Source organism: Varanus komodoensis, unplaced genomic scaffold, assembly GCF_004798865.1.
Source record: "Varanus komodoensis strain SLA01 unplaced genomic scaffold, ASM479886v1 scaffold7_3, whole genome shotgun sequence".
Taxonomy (NCBI): Eukaryota; Metazoa; Chordata; class Lepidosauria; order Squamata; family Varanidae; genus Varanus; species Varanus komodoensis.
Genome location: NW_025336480.1, coordinates 23,744,012 through 23,761,065, shown reverse-complemented (window position 1 = coordinate 23,761,065; position 17,054 = coordinate 23,744,012). Strand labels below are relative to the sequence as shown.

General features: G+C 41.0%; 1 protein-coding gene across 4 annotated transcripts in view; it reads left to right on the top strand.

The window, feature by feature from the left end:
- The window catches only part of MACROD2 (mono-ADP ribosylhydrolase 2), a 920,410-nt gene that overhangs the window by 758,632 nt on the left and 144,724 nt on the right, over window positions 1–17,054 (top strand). Inside the window, exon 9 of one of the 4 annotated variants that reach the window (XM_044454668.1) lies at window positions 8,405–9,576. The exons of 2 other annotated variants lie outside the window; for them this stretch is intronic. In XM_044454668.1, coding sequence (XP_044310603.1) covers window positions 8,405–8,470 — 66 coding nt within the window. In that variant the 3' untranslated portion in view covers window positions 8,471–9,576. Of the gene's footprint in view, window positions 1–8,404; window positions 9,577–17,054 lie in introns of those variants that run through there. One more of the 4 variants, XM_044454666.1, reaches the window with a different exon arrangement.

Genomic DNA, 17,054 nt, shown 5'->3' with positions numbered 1-17,054 from the left:
TGCTGCAGTTGCTACCAATGCTGCTAATGATTTACTGACTTCCTAAGCTGGGTTAGTAGTGCATTGAGGCCCATGCTTTTTTAGACATAGCAGTTGGGATCTCTGACATCACTGATTGTAAAGCATAACAAAACACCACAGGCAGGTGAGTTAAATATTGGTATCTTGTGTGTGCAAGGTAAATGTATAAAATCTTCAGAATCAACTTCAATCCTTATCCTCAGCATACAAATGGCATACTTTCGTCCACATTGGAATAGAATTGGTTCATCTCTGGTGCAGAATACGGGAGCTCATTCACATTGTCCTATTTGTGTGCCTCGTATTTGTCCCAGCTGCGGTATCCTTGGTAGAGGGGCCATTGTTCTGCACACAGAAGATATAGAACAATAGAAAATCAGTGGAAGCAAAGCAAGGTCTACTTGCACTTTTTGTCATTCTCCTTGTTCTGCCCCCTAAATCTCTGGCAAATGTCACTGCAGACAATGGGACCCAGATTGGACCTGACACATGGTAAATTACTAGTACAGGCAAACCCACGCTTGGGAGAGAAAATAACATTGTAATTATGCTGCATGGTCAGTTTTATTACTGGTGTGAACTCACTTTCTATGTTCAGCGGTACCCACCTATTCTTTTTGACTTTAACATAATAGTTTAAATTTAAGCGGGGCTGGACAGAGTGCTCATGAACATTAAATACTGAATTTACATAGCTTGTTATTGTTTGGGAAGAATTGTGTTTTGCTGCATGAAAATTATGTACAAACCCCTGCTGGGATGATCTAATTTCTTTGAAAGATTTATCAAGTGGGTGCAGTCAGAAAATTCAGCTCGTTGATACCCAGCTGTGGCAGCCATATTGTTCTGGATGAGTGGTTTCGCAATAGATACCTCGTAATGTTCTTTGTAGATATTCCTTTGGCTGTTTTTCAAGGATTTGTTTGTTTTTTTATTCTTACAATTGGAATCTGTTTTTGTTACCTTAAGCTACAGAAATATGTACTAATACATGTTTCTGTTAAGGTATAGCTCATCATCACACCCTCCACATTCAGATACATATTTAGGAATAGGGATTTTTGTTTGTTGTTGTCAGGCAGGAAGATGTTTTAGGGATCCCATTTCCTGACTTTATTCAGGAGACTGGGCACTGGGACATTATTCTCATCCTAGAGAAAACATCCAGCATTTGATTGTGCAACTTGGATACTAGAAAATGCATGACTTTTGGCAGAGTTACAAGTGATGCATCAAAATAATTGTTTAGTACATCTACAGATAAGGAAGTCAATACATGCCTTCAAATCAGGGATGTGAGATATGCTCAAAGGCTGACCTTTCTTTGAAGAATCAGATAGTCTGGGTTGTCCTTAAATCATCTCTTGTTCTCAAATGGAGGAGGCAACCCACTAGGGAGGTGATAGCACTGGAACTTATGTGACTGATCTACAGGCATTGGAAGAGAAGGGATAGCTGAGAAATCTGCAAGGAGTGTTCCAAAATCTGTATTTGTGTAATGCTTTTATGTGTAGAAACATGTGCAAGCAATCCAGAGCTCCTCACCAGTCAAGGTATTGCAAAAAGCAGAGCATGGAGTCAGGGGGAGAAGAAAAGACTGACTTGATGTTGAAGGCATGATGTCTTCATGATTCTGTTCCTTGTAGGTATGATGCAGGGTGAGATGCAGAAACTGCAGCTGAAGACCCCGAGGTGGGAATTTGAAAAGCTATGAATAAAGGGTTCTTGGTTCTCACCCAGTTGCAGTGGGTGAGTTTGCACATTATGCTAAGAATCCCTGAGAATAAGCCACTTTAGGTAGGTTGTTGGCTTGCTAACCCAACAGATGATTAGACACTTTGTAGTTTTTCATGCCTTGTGCCCCCCCCCCCCGCCCCCGGTCACTCCTTCTGCCAGCTCCAGGGATGTATTCAGGCAATCTTGCAGTAGAACTCATCATTTCCTCAGTCTTAATGCACCCTTTCTGCTATTGGTCCACTGGGATGCTTGCTCCCAAGGATAACTGCTTCTCCCTGCATCAGATCGCCAAATCAAATTACATTTCAGATCCCTTACGAGTGTGGAATGCATGTGCAATTTTTTTCTGAGGTCTTGCACAAGTACAAAACTGCCTGTCTGTTTTTCAGCTGAGCATATTGATATTCCCCTCTTGTCAATGTCCTTCTTGATTTCATCCTTGATTTGGCACTTTCCCTGCTCCCACACCTTAAAAAAGGAAAAAGAGATGGGGGGACTGTTTAATCAGCTCCTGTAGTAGTCACAGGGACTGGGCAGAGCCTTTTGCTGTAGCTGGCAGCTGCTATCAGCTCCCTCCCTCCATTCACACTTGCTGATCCCCTCCACTGACTTCTGTTGTTAGCTGTCAGATATACATGTGGGTTACAGTGCAGTGAAGTGGATTGGTAAACAGATGTAAATTTCAAGGCAGAGCAATGAGGCAGATTGCTAAAATATGCAAATACCTTGGTGGAGAAGTTAAGCTAAGCTACTCATGCAAATTTCTTAGCAGTAGCCTTTTGCATCTGGCCACTTGCACAAGACTATAAATTACTAATAACTTAAAAGGGCACAAACACATTTGGGACACTCTCCATTGTCCTTTCTTTTCGATTTCTAGGAGCACAGGGTAGAAGGCACTGATGGGGGGGGGGGCACATGGAGGTACTCCAAGCCCTATTCCATCAATCTGATTACCTAGAACCATTTCAGTCGAGGTTCAGGCCAGGCTTTGGGATGGAAACAGCTGTGGTCACTTTGTTGGGAGAGAGACAGAGAAATGTGACAGTGCTGATACGCCTGGATCTTTTTAATACCACTGACGTTGACTGCAGTGCTTCTGTTCCTACTTGAATGTCCGGCTTCAGGCTGGGGTTCAGGATGAAGACCGATTGGGTCACCCTGTATGATGACCCTCGTGTCCTTCTGGGCAGGTTGGCCAGGTTGGCGGTTGAGGACAATGCTTTGCAGTGGTTCCACTCCCACCTGGCTGACCATGTCCAGAAGGTGGTGCTGGGGTCAAATGCTCTGTCCCGTGGTTGGTCAGTGATCAGCTCTAGAGGGAAGCAGTTGGCTTAGGCAGCAGATTCTTGGCGGCACAGAGGGGCAGCCTTCCTTGCACTCCCAGTGCTAATCTGTTGCTCTCCGGTTAGGTAGAGGATGGTGTTCCTTCAACAGGGTTCAAGTAAGCGCTAACTACCAGTCTGGTCAGCTGGAATGGAGCGGGCACCATCGTTTCCTTCGCTTCAGGCAGCAAAATGTCTTGGGTTGTCCATTAGCAGGGTTGTGGCAATGACTGAGAGCTCACAGGAGTGCTTCCCCAGGAGTACATGAGGCCTTGGCTAGGAAATAAGCAGTCCAAAGATTCTTTGAAACAACTTCCCTGATGGAACATGTGGCAGTTGTGGCTGAATCTTATTGCTTTTCCCCATTCTAATTTTAATGTCTGGCCTGCTGTAACCACATTCAAATGACTGTGTGTATGTGTCTAGCTCTTTCTGCACTGCCCTATATATACTGCTGATCAGAGGCAGAGAGAACTAGATGTGCAGTTTTGTGGAACCCATTTTAAGAGCCTGAGTGTTCTCGGTAGAACTAGACAGATGGGGGAAATGCACAGGGAGAGAAATAATAGCCAAAGTTGTCAGAAGAACACTATAAATGTAACCGTACTAGTTGTTCTCATAACATTCTCATCTCAGTTGCTTTCCCCTTGCAATCTGTCCACGGTAGTGAGCTTTGTTCTCACATTAAGCCATATGCTGCTACTGGGCCAGTGTGCTAAATGCAGAACCAGCACTTTGCACTGAAGTTATGCTTTTAATAGTGTTGACCATTATTTTAAAATTGAATATTTGCTTGGTATCAAAATCACATAATTACAATTAAACATTTAGTGAAAGGCTGGGTCATATCATCACAATTTTTCAGAGAAAAAGTTGTTTGTATATGTGACTTCTTGTAACTGACTTTGTTCCGGGAAAGTGGATAGATGTCAGTTTTACAGCATCCACATTCTTTCTTGCTTGAACCAATTCTTGGCATTTTGTAAGAAAGGCAAAACAAAAGTTTAAACACATTTATTCTGTATGAAAAAAATGTTGGCAAATCTACACCCAACTGTTGTCAATAGCTTAAGAAGTTTCCTCATAATATTGAATGGACTAAGGAGACAGCCCACATCCTTACATATACAATCACAGTGAGAAGCTAGATCACTGGCTTGACAAAATAATTTTTCTTCTGAATTACATGTTTTTAGTATACTAGCAAGAAAGTTCTCACTGCAACTTCTGGTTGTAAGAGTTGAAAGAGCTTCTGTTTTGTACATACTCTTTATCTAAAAAATTATATCCTACCCTTTATGTAAAATTTTATTTCCTGCTTTTGTGCACCGCTCAGGGGGGCTAACAATAACAGTTAATACTAAAATACAATACCATCAGCTGGACACAGATCATAGGATAGTATTATAGAAACACAGAATAGTAGAGTTTCAAGCGGTCAAGAAGGCCATCGGGTCCAACCCTCTGCTGTTGTAGGACACCAGTTTACATCATCCCACTCCAGTTCCATCTGTCCAGTTCCATCTTGAATGTCTCCAGTGTGGGAGAGCCCATCACTTCTCAAGGCAGCTGGCTCCACTGTCATAATTGCTCTGACAGTGAGGAAACTTTTTCCTGCTATCTAGCCTGAATCTGGGCTGTCACAACCTGAGTTGATTATTCTGTGTCTTACACTCTGGTATGAGCAAGAAGAGATCTTGACCTCTTCTTTGTGACAGCTTTTTAGGTACTTACAGAGTGATATTTTGTTCCCTCTCACCCTTCTCTTCTCAAGGCAGAACGTACCCAATTCTCTCAGTCTCTCCTCATAGGGCAGTGTTTTCAAACCCTGGATCATTTTCGTTGCCCTTCTCTGGACCCATTCTAATTTTTCTGCGTTTTTCTTAAATCTTGGTGCCCAGAACTGGACACAGTATTCCAGATGAGGGCTAACTAGTGAGGTGTGTAGGGGAACTATTACTTCTCATCATTTTGAAAAAAATAGATGGAAAATAGTTTTGTAGGTCAGGCACTTTGAATTAAGCAATAGTACATGTTTGAACCAGGAATTTTCAGGATTGGCATGCTGAGCTCACAATTCTTTCATCCAAAAATTCCAGGAAAACCTCCTAGTTTTCCCTTAAAGAAATCTAAATTTGAGCAGCCTAATTTGGGGTAGAGGATATGTTGCAATTTGTTGCTTTTATAAATACACATACATTCATACACAGGAAATTTTCATCACCGATCATTCACGTTGCATCTTCAGAAAGTTTTTGTATTCCAGAATTCCTCATCTGATTATGCCTTCAGATACCTATTAAGAATAATCAAAACCATTATTTTTGGCAGAGATTCACCTATATTTGGGATTGCTATGTACTGTCTTTGCTTCCATAACACTTTCCTTCTGCTATTTAGTACCTATTGAGAGAAAAATTATTTATTTATTTAAAACATTTCTATGCCACCCCATCGCAGTGTGCCTCGGGGCGGCTCACAACATCAATAAATAAACCATACAATAAAACCCCAATACAATAAAACCCCAGTGCCATAAAACCTCAATAAAACCTCAGTGCATTCTCGGCTAAAAATTTAAAAAAAAAACCCTAGTTAAATAAATAAATTAACAATTAAAATAAGTTTTAAATAAAAAGGTCTTAGCCTGGCGCCAAAAAACAAATAACGACGGCACCAGACGGACCTCTCTGGGGAGTGCATTCCATAAATGGGGCGCTACTGCAGAGAAATATATTATACCAGTATCTATCTAGCTCTTCAAAAGTTGTTTTAAGGTAAAGGTAAAGGTTTCCCCTTGACATTAAGTCCAGTCATGCCTGACTCCAGGGGACGGTGCTTATCTCCGTTTCCTAGCCAAGGGAGCCAGCGTTTGTCCGCAGACAGTCTCTGTGGTCATGTGGCCGGCATGACTAAACACCGAGGTGCACGGAACGCTGTTACCTGCCCACCAAAGTGGTACCTTTTTATCGACTTGCATTTGCATGCTTTTGAACTGCATGGTTGGCAGGAGCTGGGACAGAGCAACGGGAACTCACCCCGTTGAGCAGATTCGAACTGGCTACCTTTCAATCAACCAGCCCAGCAGCACAGCGGTTTAAACCACTGCGCCACCTGCAGTCCCTCAAAAGTTGTTTTATGCAAACAATAATTCCAGCTCCAGCAGATAGTCAGCAGAAGACATAAGTTCTGTGTCCATTGCATATCTAGCCTAAATTGTGCATTGTGGCTTTATTTCTTTCCACTGAGAACATTGGGAAGTATCTAATGCTGCCCTTGCAGCCCCTGTGATGATTGTGTTCGACCTGTGAGATCCACCACCAGTGCAACTGAAAGCTAGTGTTTCCTACAACAATCAAGCAATTCATCTATCCATCCATTCATTCTTTCTTCTTCTTCCTATTATTATATTTATTTTATTTTAACATTAATAATAATAATAATAATAATAATAATAATAATAATAATAATACAGCCATCCTTTTCTGGCTGGGAAGCAGCTTCTATAATCCTCCATCCATTTTATTTTCACAAGAACCCTGTGAGGCAAGGTAAGATGCAATGACTGGGAGTCAGTGACTGACCCAGAATCACCCATGAGCTTCATGACCAAGTACAGACTGCAGTCCAGCTTTTCTGATTCCCGGTCTAACATTCCCACCACTTTGCCATGCTGAAAATGAGCTGGAATACTAGTTTCTGGAACAGCATGGGTCAGTAAAGCATTTCAGGTCACTTATAGATGCTTTGGGGAGCACTAGCTGCCTGTTGCTGCAGTGGTCAGTGCTGCTGGTTCCTGGGTACCATGGTTCAATAGGGTAGTCATAGCTTTTGCAGCAGCTGCTATTTCTCTTATATATCAAAATTAAGTTGGTTTTGCTGATCTGGAAAGTTTTGGTGAATACAGCAGTGAGAAATTCTCCTCTCTACACTCACATTTTTATCCAACCATCAGTTCATCCTTCCTTAATTAATATTGCAGCAATCAGAGTGAGCTTCAGGTGTGTAATATACTCTCAGCACATTTGGCCGTGCTATACCCTTCTTAGAGATGACAATGAAAGGATTTTAGCTATTTTGCCGGCGGCAGCATCTGATTCCCCGTCACCCACCTCAGGCATTATATAAGTAGCTTTGAACTTTCCTTTGTTGTGCGTGCACACGCGCGTGTATGCATATAGATATCTGTGTCACACAGTTAGCATGTCACTGCCTTTCGTTTGCTTTCTTGACTGCCGTCCACTTAGATGACAGCTTTCAAATGACAACCTTTTAATCTGCAACAAGCTGTAGTGTGGTTTGGGCCTTTTAAACCCCTAATTGCATTAGTTCTTTTAAATCTTCTGCTTTGATATGTAATGTGAAAAGGCAATTGTGTTTATAATTCCTGCTTGGATATTTGAAGCACTGAATATTCTTTGAGGAAAAGCAGGCCATGGTTTGGGTTATACTTGTTTATGTAGGTACCCTTTGTTGGTAAATCAAAACCTTGATGGCTGCTCTCCTGTTAATAATTATTAGGTCTAAGTCAAAACTATCCGTACAGTTTTGTTTTTATTACAAAAACTCAGCCCCAGTCACCAATTGATTTTGTTGTATATAAACCTTATTTTTCAATACAGATTTTAATGAAAATTAGCACATCCAGCAATTTTTCCTCTTAATTATGCTTGCATAACCATTTCACATGTGACAACATATCCCACAGCCTCTGGAAGACTAAAAAGCTAACTGCAGCATGAATTCCCACCTTTGGCTTTGACTATTGGGTGGTATATAAATGTAACACATAAATACATTGATATGAAGTGACCAGATAAATTGATTAACATATATGTACAGTGGAAGGGAAATGGTTATACATACTGATGTTAGAAACAGGTAATCAATGCCATACATAATAACATCAGCATTAAATGCACTCTCATCTCAGTGGAGCCCAAGAGCATAGTTTAATGCTGACTGCAAAGGAATATCCCCTAGGTTCCCATGGGCCAAAACCAGTCCACCTGTGGTTCTAGTCAAGCCTTTTAGTATTGATGACCGCCCCTCCCCCCAAGTCTTTCCTGAGACTTAGTTGCTGCTGGTAAGAGCTTTGAGTTAATATCCTGGCATTTTTACCCCACCTACCAGTGGAATGCAGCTCTAGAGAGCTTCTGTAAAGTTGAATTTGGTCTTTGGGCTGAAGAAGATTCAAAAACCTGCTTTACATAGTCAGAATTACATAGTTCCCTTTTTCCAGTTATACTAATGACCATAGATGAATGATATGGCCGGTCCAAGGCATGTCCAACTACTCAATGATGCCTTCTTTCCAACAGCTGGAATCAAGGTGGCACTATGGTATCATGGGATGGAATTACTTTCTGCAGAGACAGCCTTACTAGTACTATAGTAATCATCATCATCATCATCATCATCATCATCATCATGGTACTGTGGTGATGTTAATGTGTTCTTTTTGTGCTATGTATTCTTTAAAATGTTTTTATAATCTGTATTTTTGTTAGCCACATTGAGTATCCTTTTGGGGCAGAAAGTCAGGATAGAAGCTAAATAGATAAACAGTAGGGCATCCTGGTCCACTCTTTCTTGGCTAATGGATAATGAAGAGAAGAACCATGGCTGAGATTCCAGAAGTGTCCATGTTGTTTTGTTCCACTGCAGTTGATACAATTAACAGTTTATTCTTCAGTGGTGTAACAGCATACTGGGCTGCCATATATTTTGTTAGAAAGATGTTTCTACTTCCTGTTGTCATGTTGACGAAATAAACTTTGGTGACCTTATGCATTTATCATTTTGGCATGTATTATTGTTGACTTATTTTTAAGCTGCTGCACTTCATTGGTTAATATAGTGTCTCTACAAGAATGGGTATGAAAAATTGGATTCTATCACATTTTCATATGGCTTATTCAGCAAGAACTGTAATGCCAGGTAGATTTGCAATCATTTTGCCTGTCTAAAATATGTATTATGTATGAATTTATTTCCCATCTAACAGTAACAGTAGTGATAAAATCAATGTATCCCATAAGTAAAATTCTAAAACACACAAGGGATTTTGTGCTGTTTGTACCCCACTTATTTTTAGGCTTTTGACACCTTACATGGGCCAAAACACTGTAATTGGCCCTCTGCATGGAATGAGGCTGTTCCTACTGAAAACTAAGTCAATTATTAACGTAACCGTTGTGAGAGGGAGCAATACTTCATACCTTTTTCCATTAATGATTTATCTTGCATAGTATTACAAGCCATTACATTCATATTTATACAGGGCTGCCATAATTTATCAGTGTCAATGTCCAATTTAACTATATCCTGGCTTTTTACACAGTCTAAAATTTTCATGGAGCTAACATTTTGTGATGACAGACAAAAGCAGTTAAGCACACTGTATGTTATGTGTCAAGGCTCCCAAAATCATGAGAGTCTTAGAAACTATGAAGTCTAAAACTGAAAGGCGATGTTGCTGGTTTTAAATCTGCCTTCCTTAAGCCTTCATCATAATCATTCTTACGCTATGGTTTGAGACAGAAAGGAAAAAAGAAGTTGCCTTTTAATGAGGAAAATTGCTGACTTAATGGCGGAGAGTCTGCGTCCTCTGGGGACTCCCAGCAAGACCCTCTGAAGAGAGAAATGCTGCTCTGCAAAGAGTTATAGTTGGTCAGTGCACCAGCTGAGCCCATTCCTAGAGCTGTGTGTGATCTGGCCACACTCACATAAGCCTTTGGACTATGGGCAGTGCCCAGGTTCCCAGCAAGTTCCATTCCTGAGAAAACAAAAAATCATCTTTAAGTTGAATGTGTATGTAAGTGGGATCACGTATAGTCAGGGCTCCACATTTGGGGTTGGCCCGGGGATTAGGGGCACAGGACCCCCATGAAAGTGGAGAAACCATGACTATTTCTACCCCCCAGACCACCAATGCCTCCTCTTTGCAGCAAGGAAAAGCTGGAGAGATTTGTCTTCCCAAATGGGTGGGGCAGGAAGGCCTACTTTGGAAGTCTCCCTCTCTGCCCTTTTACTTCTTCTCTCAAGAGTGATGCTTTGGAGCCCCCCCTTTCTCTCCTTCTTCTTCCTTTCTGTGGTGATGGCAATTTCCTGCAGTAATTTTTTTTAAAAAAATTAATAGCCTTTATGGCAGTTCGTAAGTATAGCTTGTTTGCCACTTGGACATTCATACTGGACTGCCTGTACTGTGGTGGACCCTACCTGGGGATAAATTCAGAACAGTTCAGAAACTCCAGCTGCTCCAAAATGCTGTGGCCAGGCTGTTGACCTGGGCATGTGTCCATGTGACTCCCTTGTTGCAGCAGATACCCAGGTTATGATGTTTGCAGGCAGAATACAAAGTACAAGAAGCAACCCATAAAAGCCGTATATGGCTTGGGATCAGGGTTCCTGAAAAACCACAATCTTCCATATGAGCCAGCTTTATTCCAAAGATCTTCTTTGGAATAATCAATGGAAAGGGCCAATTTTGAGAGTACCACCTTCAGAAGCATGTTTGATGGAGACCCAAGAGATGGCTTTCTCAGTGACTAGTTCCAGCCTGTGGAACGCCATCTCAAGAGAGAAATGAGTTCGCTTCCTCTCTCCTCTCCTTCCACTGGCAGGCAAAAGCTGCCTTAATTAAGATGTGGGTCTGGTGAGCTGTGGGCTGTTTTTAACAATATTTTTCTGTAATTATTATTTTTATTGTACTTCAATGTATTGTCTTAATTAGTTGGTTCTCTAAGCCAATTTGAATGCCATTTTTGGTAGAAAGAAGATAAGAAATTCTATTATGAACAGAGAACAACAAAACACTGGTCCTAATAATAAGTTCCATATATGCATATGTGCCAGAAGGACTTTTGACTGTGGCAGAAAGATGGACTGTATAAGCCAGCCGATCTTTTCTGATTTTGCAGTCTTTCTTGCAGAGAGATGTGTAGGGAAAAAACTGGCTGTCCTGTGTAAGCCCTCCTGCAGTCCTTGGATGAGCTGCTGTGTTGGCACAAAATATCCAGGAACTAACCAGCTGCTAGTATTTGCAAGGCCAGCTTGTCAGGCAGTTACATAATAGTTTCTGAGAAGTTCCTCTGACCCACCCAGGGAGCTTCGGCTGTGGGGTGGCATGGAAATTAAATAAATAAACTAGAGGGTAGGACAATGCCAGTTTAATTAGGAGAAAACCTCTTGTAGAGGTTGGCTGGAAAGGCAACTGAAGGAAGATAAGGGGAAGGGAGCTAAAAGACACGTGGCAGGGTGGGAGAAATGGACAATAGGCCTAACTTGATATTGAGGAGGAGTCCACAAGGCACAAGAGAGCAAAGGGGGGCAGTTGTTGCAGTGCCAAATAAAGCTCTTAAGTGAGTGTTTTGCTTCAACAATGGCTGGAGGTGGTTCAAGGCTCTGTGAGACTTTCCATTCAGTCTAAGCACTGTCCGCTCCCTGAAGAGTTTACCTGACAGCCTGTGAGTGCTTCTCCTTCATTTTGGGGGCCCCTTGCCTGCAGTGCTCTGTCCCATTGGGCTTGTGCAGCAGAACAAGAGCTGCTTGAGCCTTGAAAGAAGTCGGGCTCAGGAAGGCATCTACAAGTCACCTGACTTAGGTCCGTCAGACCATGCACCTTGGGTTCATTGTCGAAATGCAGCCCTGTTCCACAGCTGGTAGTCCTCTGAGCCCGAGTGTGAGGTCATGGCAAGGGCAGGATTGAGCTTAGATGCACAACCTGAAAGAAGAATTTGCCAAGGAAGAAGGCACCTGAGAGAAAATTTGACTGTGTGAAGCAAATAGCAGAGGACAGCATGAGTTGCCAAGGAGGAAGGTGATACCTGACCCTTCCTTCCCTCTAAAAAGTTCACAGCAGGGCAGGAGATCTGGGGGTCATTTTCAGCCTCTGTGGACTGCACTCACACACACATCAGGTCTGGGCAAGAAAGGCAAATGTTTCAATACTATCAATGGCAGGTCAAAGCAGTTTGCTAGCTAACCAAATGTCTGGCAATGATTTAGTAGCATTTTCTTAATTCTTCTTAGCGGCTGCCTGATGCAGATGTACCACCAATCACTGGTGCAGTAAATGTCACACAACACACAGTTCACTTAAAGTCTTCTCAGAGGGCTTGCATGTGAAGAGAATTTGTTTCACTTGCTGCCTGTGCAAGGGGTAGAGCAAGGTATAACTATTCAAAATAAAGCATCATTTTCCTTAAGCCAGCACTGAAATTGTCATCTGGTTGCTCTTCAGCAGTCTTGCCCAAGACCCTCCAGACATAGCCAATGCCGAGAGTTGTGTTCCAAAACATCTGGAGGGTACCAGGCTTGAGAAGGCTGTTGTAGATAAATCACCATGGGGAAAATAATTGGACAACTGTCCTAGCATTTGAAATGATGAAGGAATAGAAGTTCTGTCCCTCCCTTTTGTTAGAAAGGTTCCACCAAATGTCATTGAATATCTCCTCCCTGGTAGCATGAAATGGACATAAAATTGCCTGAATAAAAGTATTTGGACAGTCTCCAAGAAATAAATCTGGGCTTGCTGTGAGCAGTGCATTGTGAACATGTGCTATTAATAATGTTGTATGAGTTAATCTCCAAGGTCACATGATCTTGTTTGTTCTTTGATTGAAAGACCAGTCAAAACAGCGTGAATTGAAACCATCTATTTCAAGAGAAGATAAATGAAAGTGGGCAATTTGTTCCTGCCAATTACTTTAGGTCCGTCACACACACACAAAATCACTTGTCAAAGGCATACACAGAGCATAAAATAAAGGTAATGTTTGCTGAAAACACTTTCCATGAGTCACTCATTTGTGGTTGTATGAGAGGAGCCATGATTTGCATCTGGTTTCCAAACCACTGTTAGTGAAGACATGGAGAAGAAAATGACTTGCTGTGAGCTGAATAAGGATTCTTAGTGTTTTTTGATCAAAGCTGGATCTGTTAAAAGTGTATGCTTATTACTTTTGGAAGCCTTTTAACTAGCAGGAGTCACCTGTTCATGGAGCAACCTAAAGTGTGAGCGCAGCTGGTTGCTTACAGATTTAAGTGCAGGAAACTTTGTGATCTCCAATCAGTGCAGAAAGATAGAGGATACAGTCAGGAGCAGTACATTGGCATACGTTTTAGTGATGGTATTAAAAAAAAAAGCATTAAAACTTTCCAAAATGTTTAAAGTGTTGCCTTGGCAGAAAGAGGCAGTATCTAACTTTAAAATAATAGAGGTATGAAGGAAAGAAAGGCATGACAGAAAAAAAGGACTTCAGAGGTGCCCCAGAACCATAAATCCCAGTGCATTTGAAGTGTTGGCCAGTACCCAGCAGTGCCACTCTATTTATTTAAAACTTTTTTAGAACGTCCCTTACCATAATCTTGGAACAGTTTAGCAGTAAGACAAAAATAAAATAGAGCACAGCATCCTAATCAAATTCTTAACCAGTCAACAATAAAACCATATTAAAGTAGCAGTCAAACCTTAAAATATTGGGAAGATAGAAAGGTTTTAGCCTGGTGCCGAAAAGAATAAAGTAACAGCACCAGGCGAACCTCTCTGGGGAGCGTATTCCACAATTGGGGTACTACCACAGAGAAGGCCCTACTCTGGGTAATCACCGTCCTAATCTCCTTCAAGGAGGCTCCCGGACAATAATAGTGGTAATCATAATAATGGAGGATTCAGATTTTCTGTCTCTGTGAGTAAATTTCTGTTCAACACAGAATGGGTTCCAGATTTTGCTCCTTCCAATACAGCTCATTTAAAGGTTTGTGCCATCACACTCCATTGGATTTCATCAGGTCAGTGACAAGGGTTAAGTGCAAGGGTTACCAAACCTCTGATAGTACCTCTGCTTCTTCTGCACTCATGAGCTGGAAGTCAACAAAAACCCTTAACACCATCTTCATCTGATCTCCCCTTTGTCATCACCACCATTGGGTGCATTTAGATGGGACAAGGGAGGATTTGATGCAGATGGAGAGAGCTCTTCATAAGCAATCCCCATTCTGGGTTCTGAGGTCGAATGATGAGAGCTCCAACCTCCTCCCCTGCTTTCAAATGATTCCACCATCAGTAATAGACACTAATTATGCAAATAATTTTGGTGCTGAGGTGTATGACATTCTATAGCTCTCTGGTAGGAGCACTTTTTATTTCTAATATTGCATGAAGATATGTCACATACTTTTCATAGCACTTACCTGTATCTTAACAAGAAGATAAAATGAAATTCTTCTCTCATAGATTCTTGACTGCTTCAGACCTGCCACTGAACCATGTCTTGTTTAATGAGGCATATTGTTTGAGTAGAGGGAAATTAGAAAGTGGCCGTACACATCTGTGTTTTCTTTGAGGCATGTCATGAAAACAGCCATTCGGGGAAGATCATAAAAAGCTCTACCCATCTGTCCATTTTATGTGCTTGGGGACTCTGGGTTCTGGCACTTCAGTGATCAATGCTGTAATATAATGTACACATACTAATAAGGGATATATTTTGGGGTGGTGGTAATCCCACAGAAGCACTGAATTAGTGGCATCCATTTCTGTTCAGAAGCTTGAGATTTAGCACTCTCTTGAGTGATATTCTGAATTTTCCCTTGTTTTTCTAAAGTTTGTCTGTATAGTGAGATAATTTACATTCAATAGATATGGGCAGATAGTGTCACATACACAATAAATTTTGATATGCAACCCACTTTGAAGTTTTCAGCTAAATGCAGTGCATTATTTACAGCTGCAAAATTCCCTTGGTGTTATGAGGACAGCAAAGTATCTTGCCCAGCTGGAGCTTTGAACCACAGGAGGCCTGTTTAAAATTCTATATTTTGGCAATTCTCATGTTGTTTTCCTTCAGTCAAAGTATTCACCATTTGTCTGTGTATATACAGAAGGGTAGGGATGTTGGAGAAATATGCAATGGATTCAAATGAGTTTGAATTTCAAGGTTTCCAACATGTAAATTCTGCAGTGGATTGGCCTTTTCCAATTCTGTGGATTCCATGGATTTATGGACTGGCTTTTACACTTCTGAAGCTGATGTGTGTTCATTTCCATTAGCACTATTCGGGAATAGTAGATTTCTGCATGTACACATGTTCACTCATGCAAATTTGTGCAAGCAGAACAACATTTTAGGAAAAAATTTCTAATACTATGAATGAATGAATGAATGAATGAACGAACGAACGAACGAACGAACAAGCAAACAGACTTCTATCAGTCCACAAAGCACTGTTGGAATCAATTTTACACAATCCATACATTCTTATGGAATGGTAACTTTTCTCAATTATTCGACTGAAGGAGCAGGAGCAGGAGAATCTTCCCTTTCTTCTAAGTGAAGCAGGCAACATTTTCCTTGTAAATAGCTGAAGTAGCAATCATTAGCTTGATAAGCAATCCATTACCATACATGTTTCAAACAGGTAATTGTATTTGAAAACCTGCATGGGGGGGAAAAAAAGAACTGCTCCATTGACATATTAATGATCTGGTGATGGAAAATCAGAGAACCTTGCTTGAATAGGCATCTGCATTCCAGATTTTGCACATATAGGCTAAACTCAGATACATGTATCTACCTCTGATCTCAGAAGCATACATGATTCTCTTGCTTCTTCACTCAGATCCATTTCACACATGACAGATTTGTCTCAGTCAACAAGGTGTTGACTGGGAAGCCAATCATGTTTCCCTGATAAATATACCTGTACAAAGCATTTATTTGTTTGTACCTTCTTTCAAATACCTAAGATGTACATTTGGATAAGGTAGTGTGTGAACTGGCTTTCAGCTGCAAATGGCTCTCTGTAGCTGCAATCCCAGATACATGTCTGTACCATGAGTAAATCCTATTGAACATAGTCATACTCTAAGACATGAACTGAAGTGCTCTGTAATTTGTATGCCTGCCTTTCTATTGTTGCTGTTATTGTTTGTTGTTGACATGTGAGTATCTCTGAGTGAGAGCTAGTGTCTGTGATCTAGATACATGCACTGACCCTGAAGTATTTGCATGAATTTTCTTTTGGGTAGCTCCATGTACAAAATCCTCAAAGTACTTTCTAAGTTTGAAGGAGTGGCACAGGGTGGTAAGAGGGAAAAGACTAAAGGGGGCATTCCTGTATATGTTTAGGCATACAAAATCCCAACAACCTCCCGCATGGCAGGCTGGGAGACGCTGGAAGCTGTAGAAATTCTTTCTTCCTAAACATACATAGGATTTTTCCCTAAATTTACAGCCCTCTGCATTACCTGGGTGTAAGTTGCAATGAATTCAGTAGTGCTTACTTCCAAATAGGCATTTATAGTAAAATGTAAAATACATTTCCAAACCAGACCAAACAAGAAACAATTACTATATTTCTGATCCAAGTTACTAAATGACTGTAGTACCCCTTGGTCATTAGCATGTGTGTGGGTGTGAGAATATTATATCATGTGAGTTACATTTTTCCTGTAAGATCTTCCAGGTGCAGTAACATACCAGAATTTCTCCTGGAAAATATTATCTCGATATATGTTACACTTCAAAAAAAGGCAATGATGCTGAAAAATTACTTAATGGTGTGCATGAGAATTTGTGGATACACTTGACTTCCAGCATACTTGTCCTGCATAATTGCACTTACCCTATTCCAAACAAATTGCTGAATAGAATATAATGAAATTAATTTGTCTTATCAAGTAATTTGATTTGGGGAGTAAATAACCAGCTTCTCTGCAAAGCAGAACTTTTAATTTTTAAAAGTTTTATTATTCTTTACTCCTGATTCCAGTTGACAGTGATGTTTTGTTAGCATAGCATAGTTTTGTCTTGTTGTATGATTGTGTTAGCTATGTAGTTGTAATAAAAGTGACATAACTGCCACTGAGGGATTAAAGCTAACGGCTGTCATCTCTGCAGTGGCTTTGTTTTCTGAAAGCAGCATTTATTTGTGTTTTGTACTTCGTCTGAAGTGACAGCCGTTGGC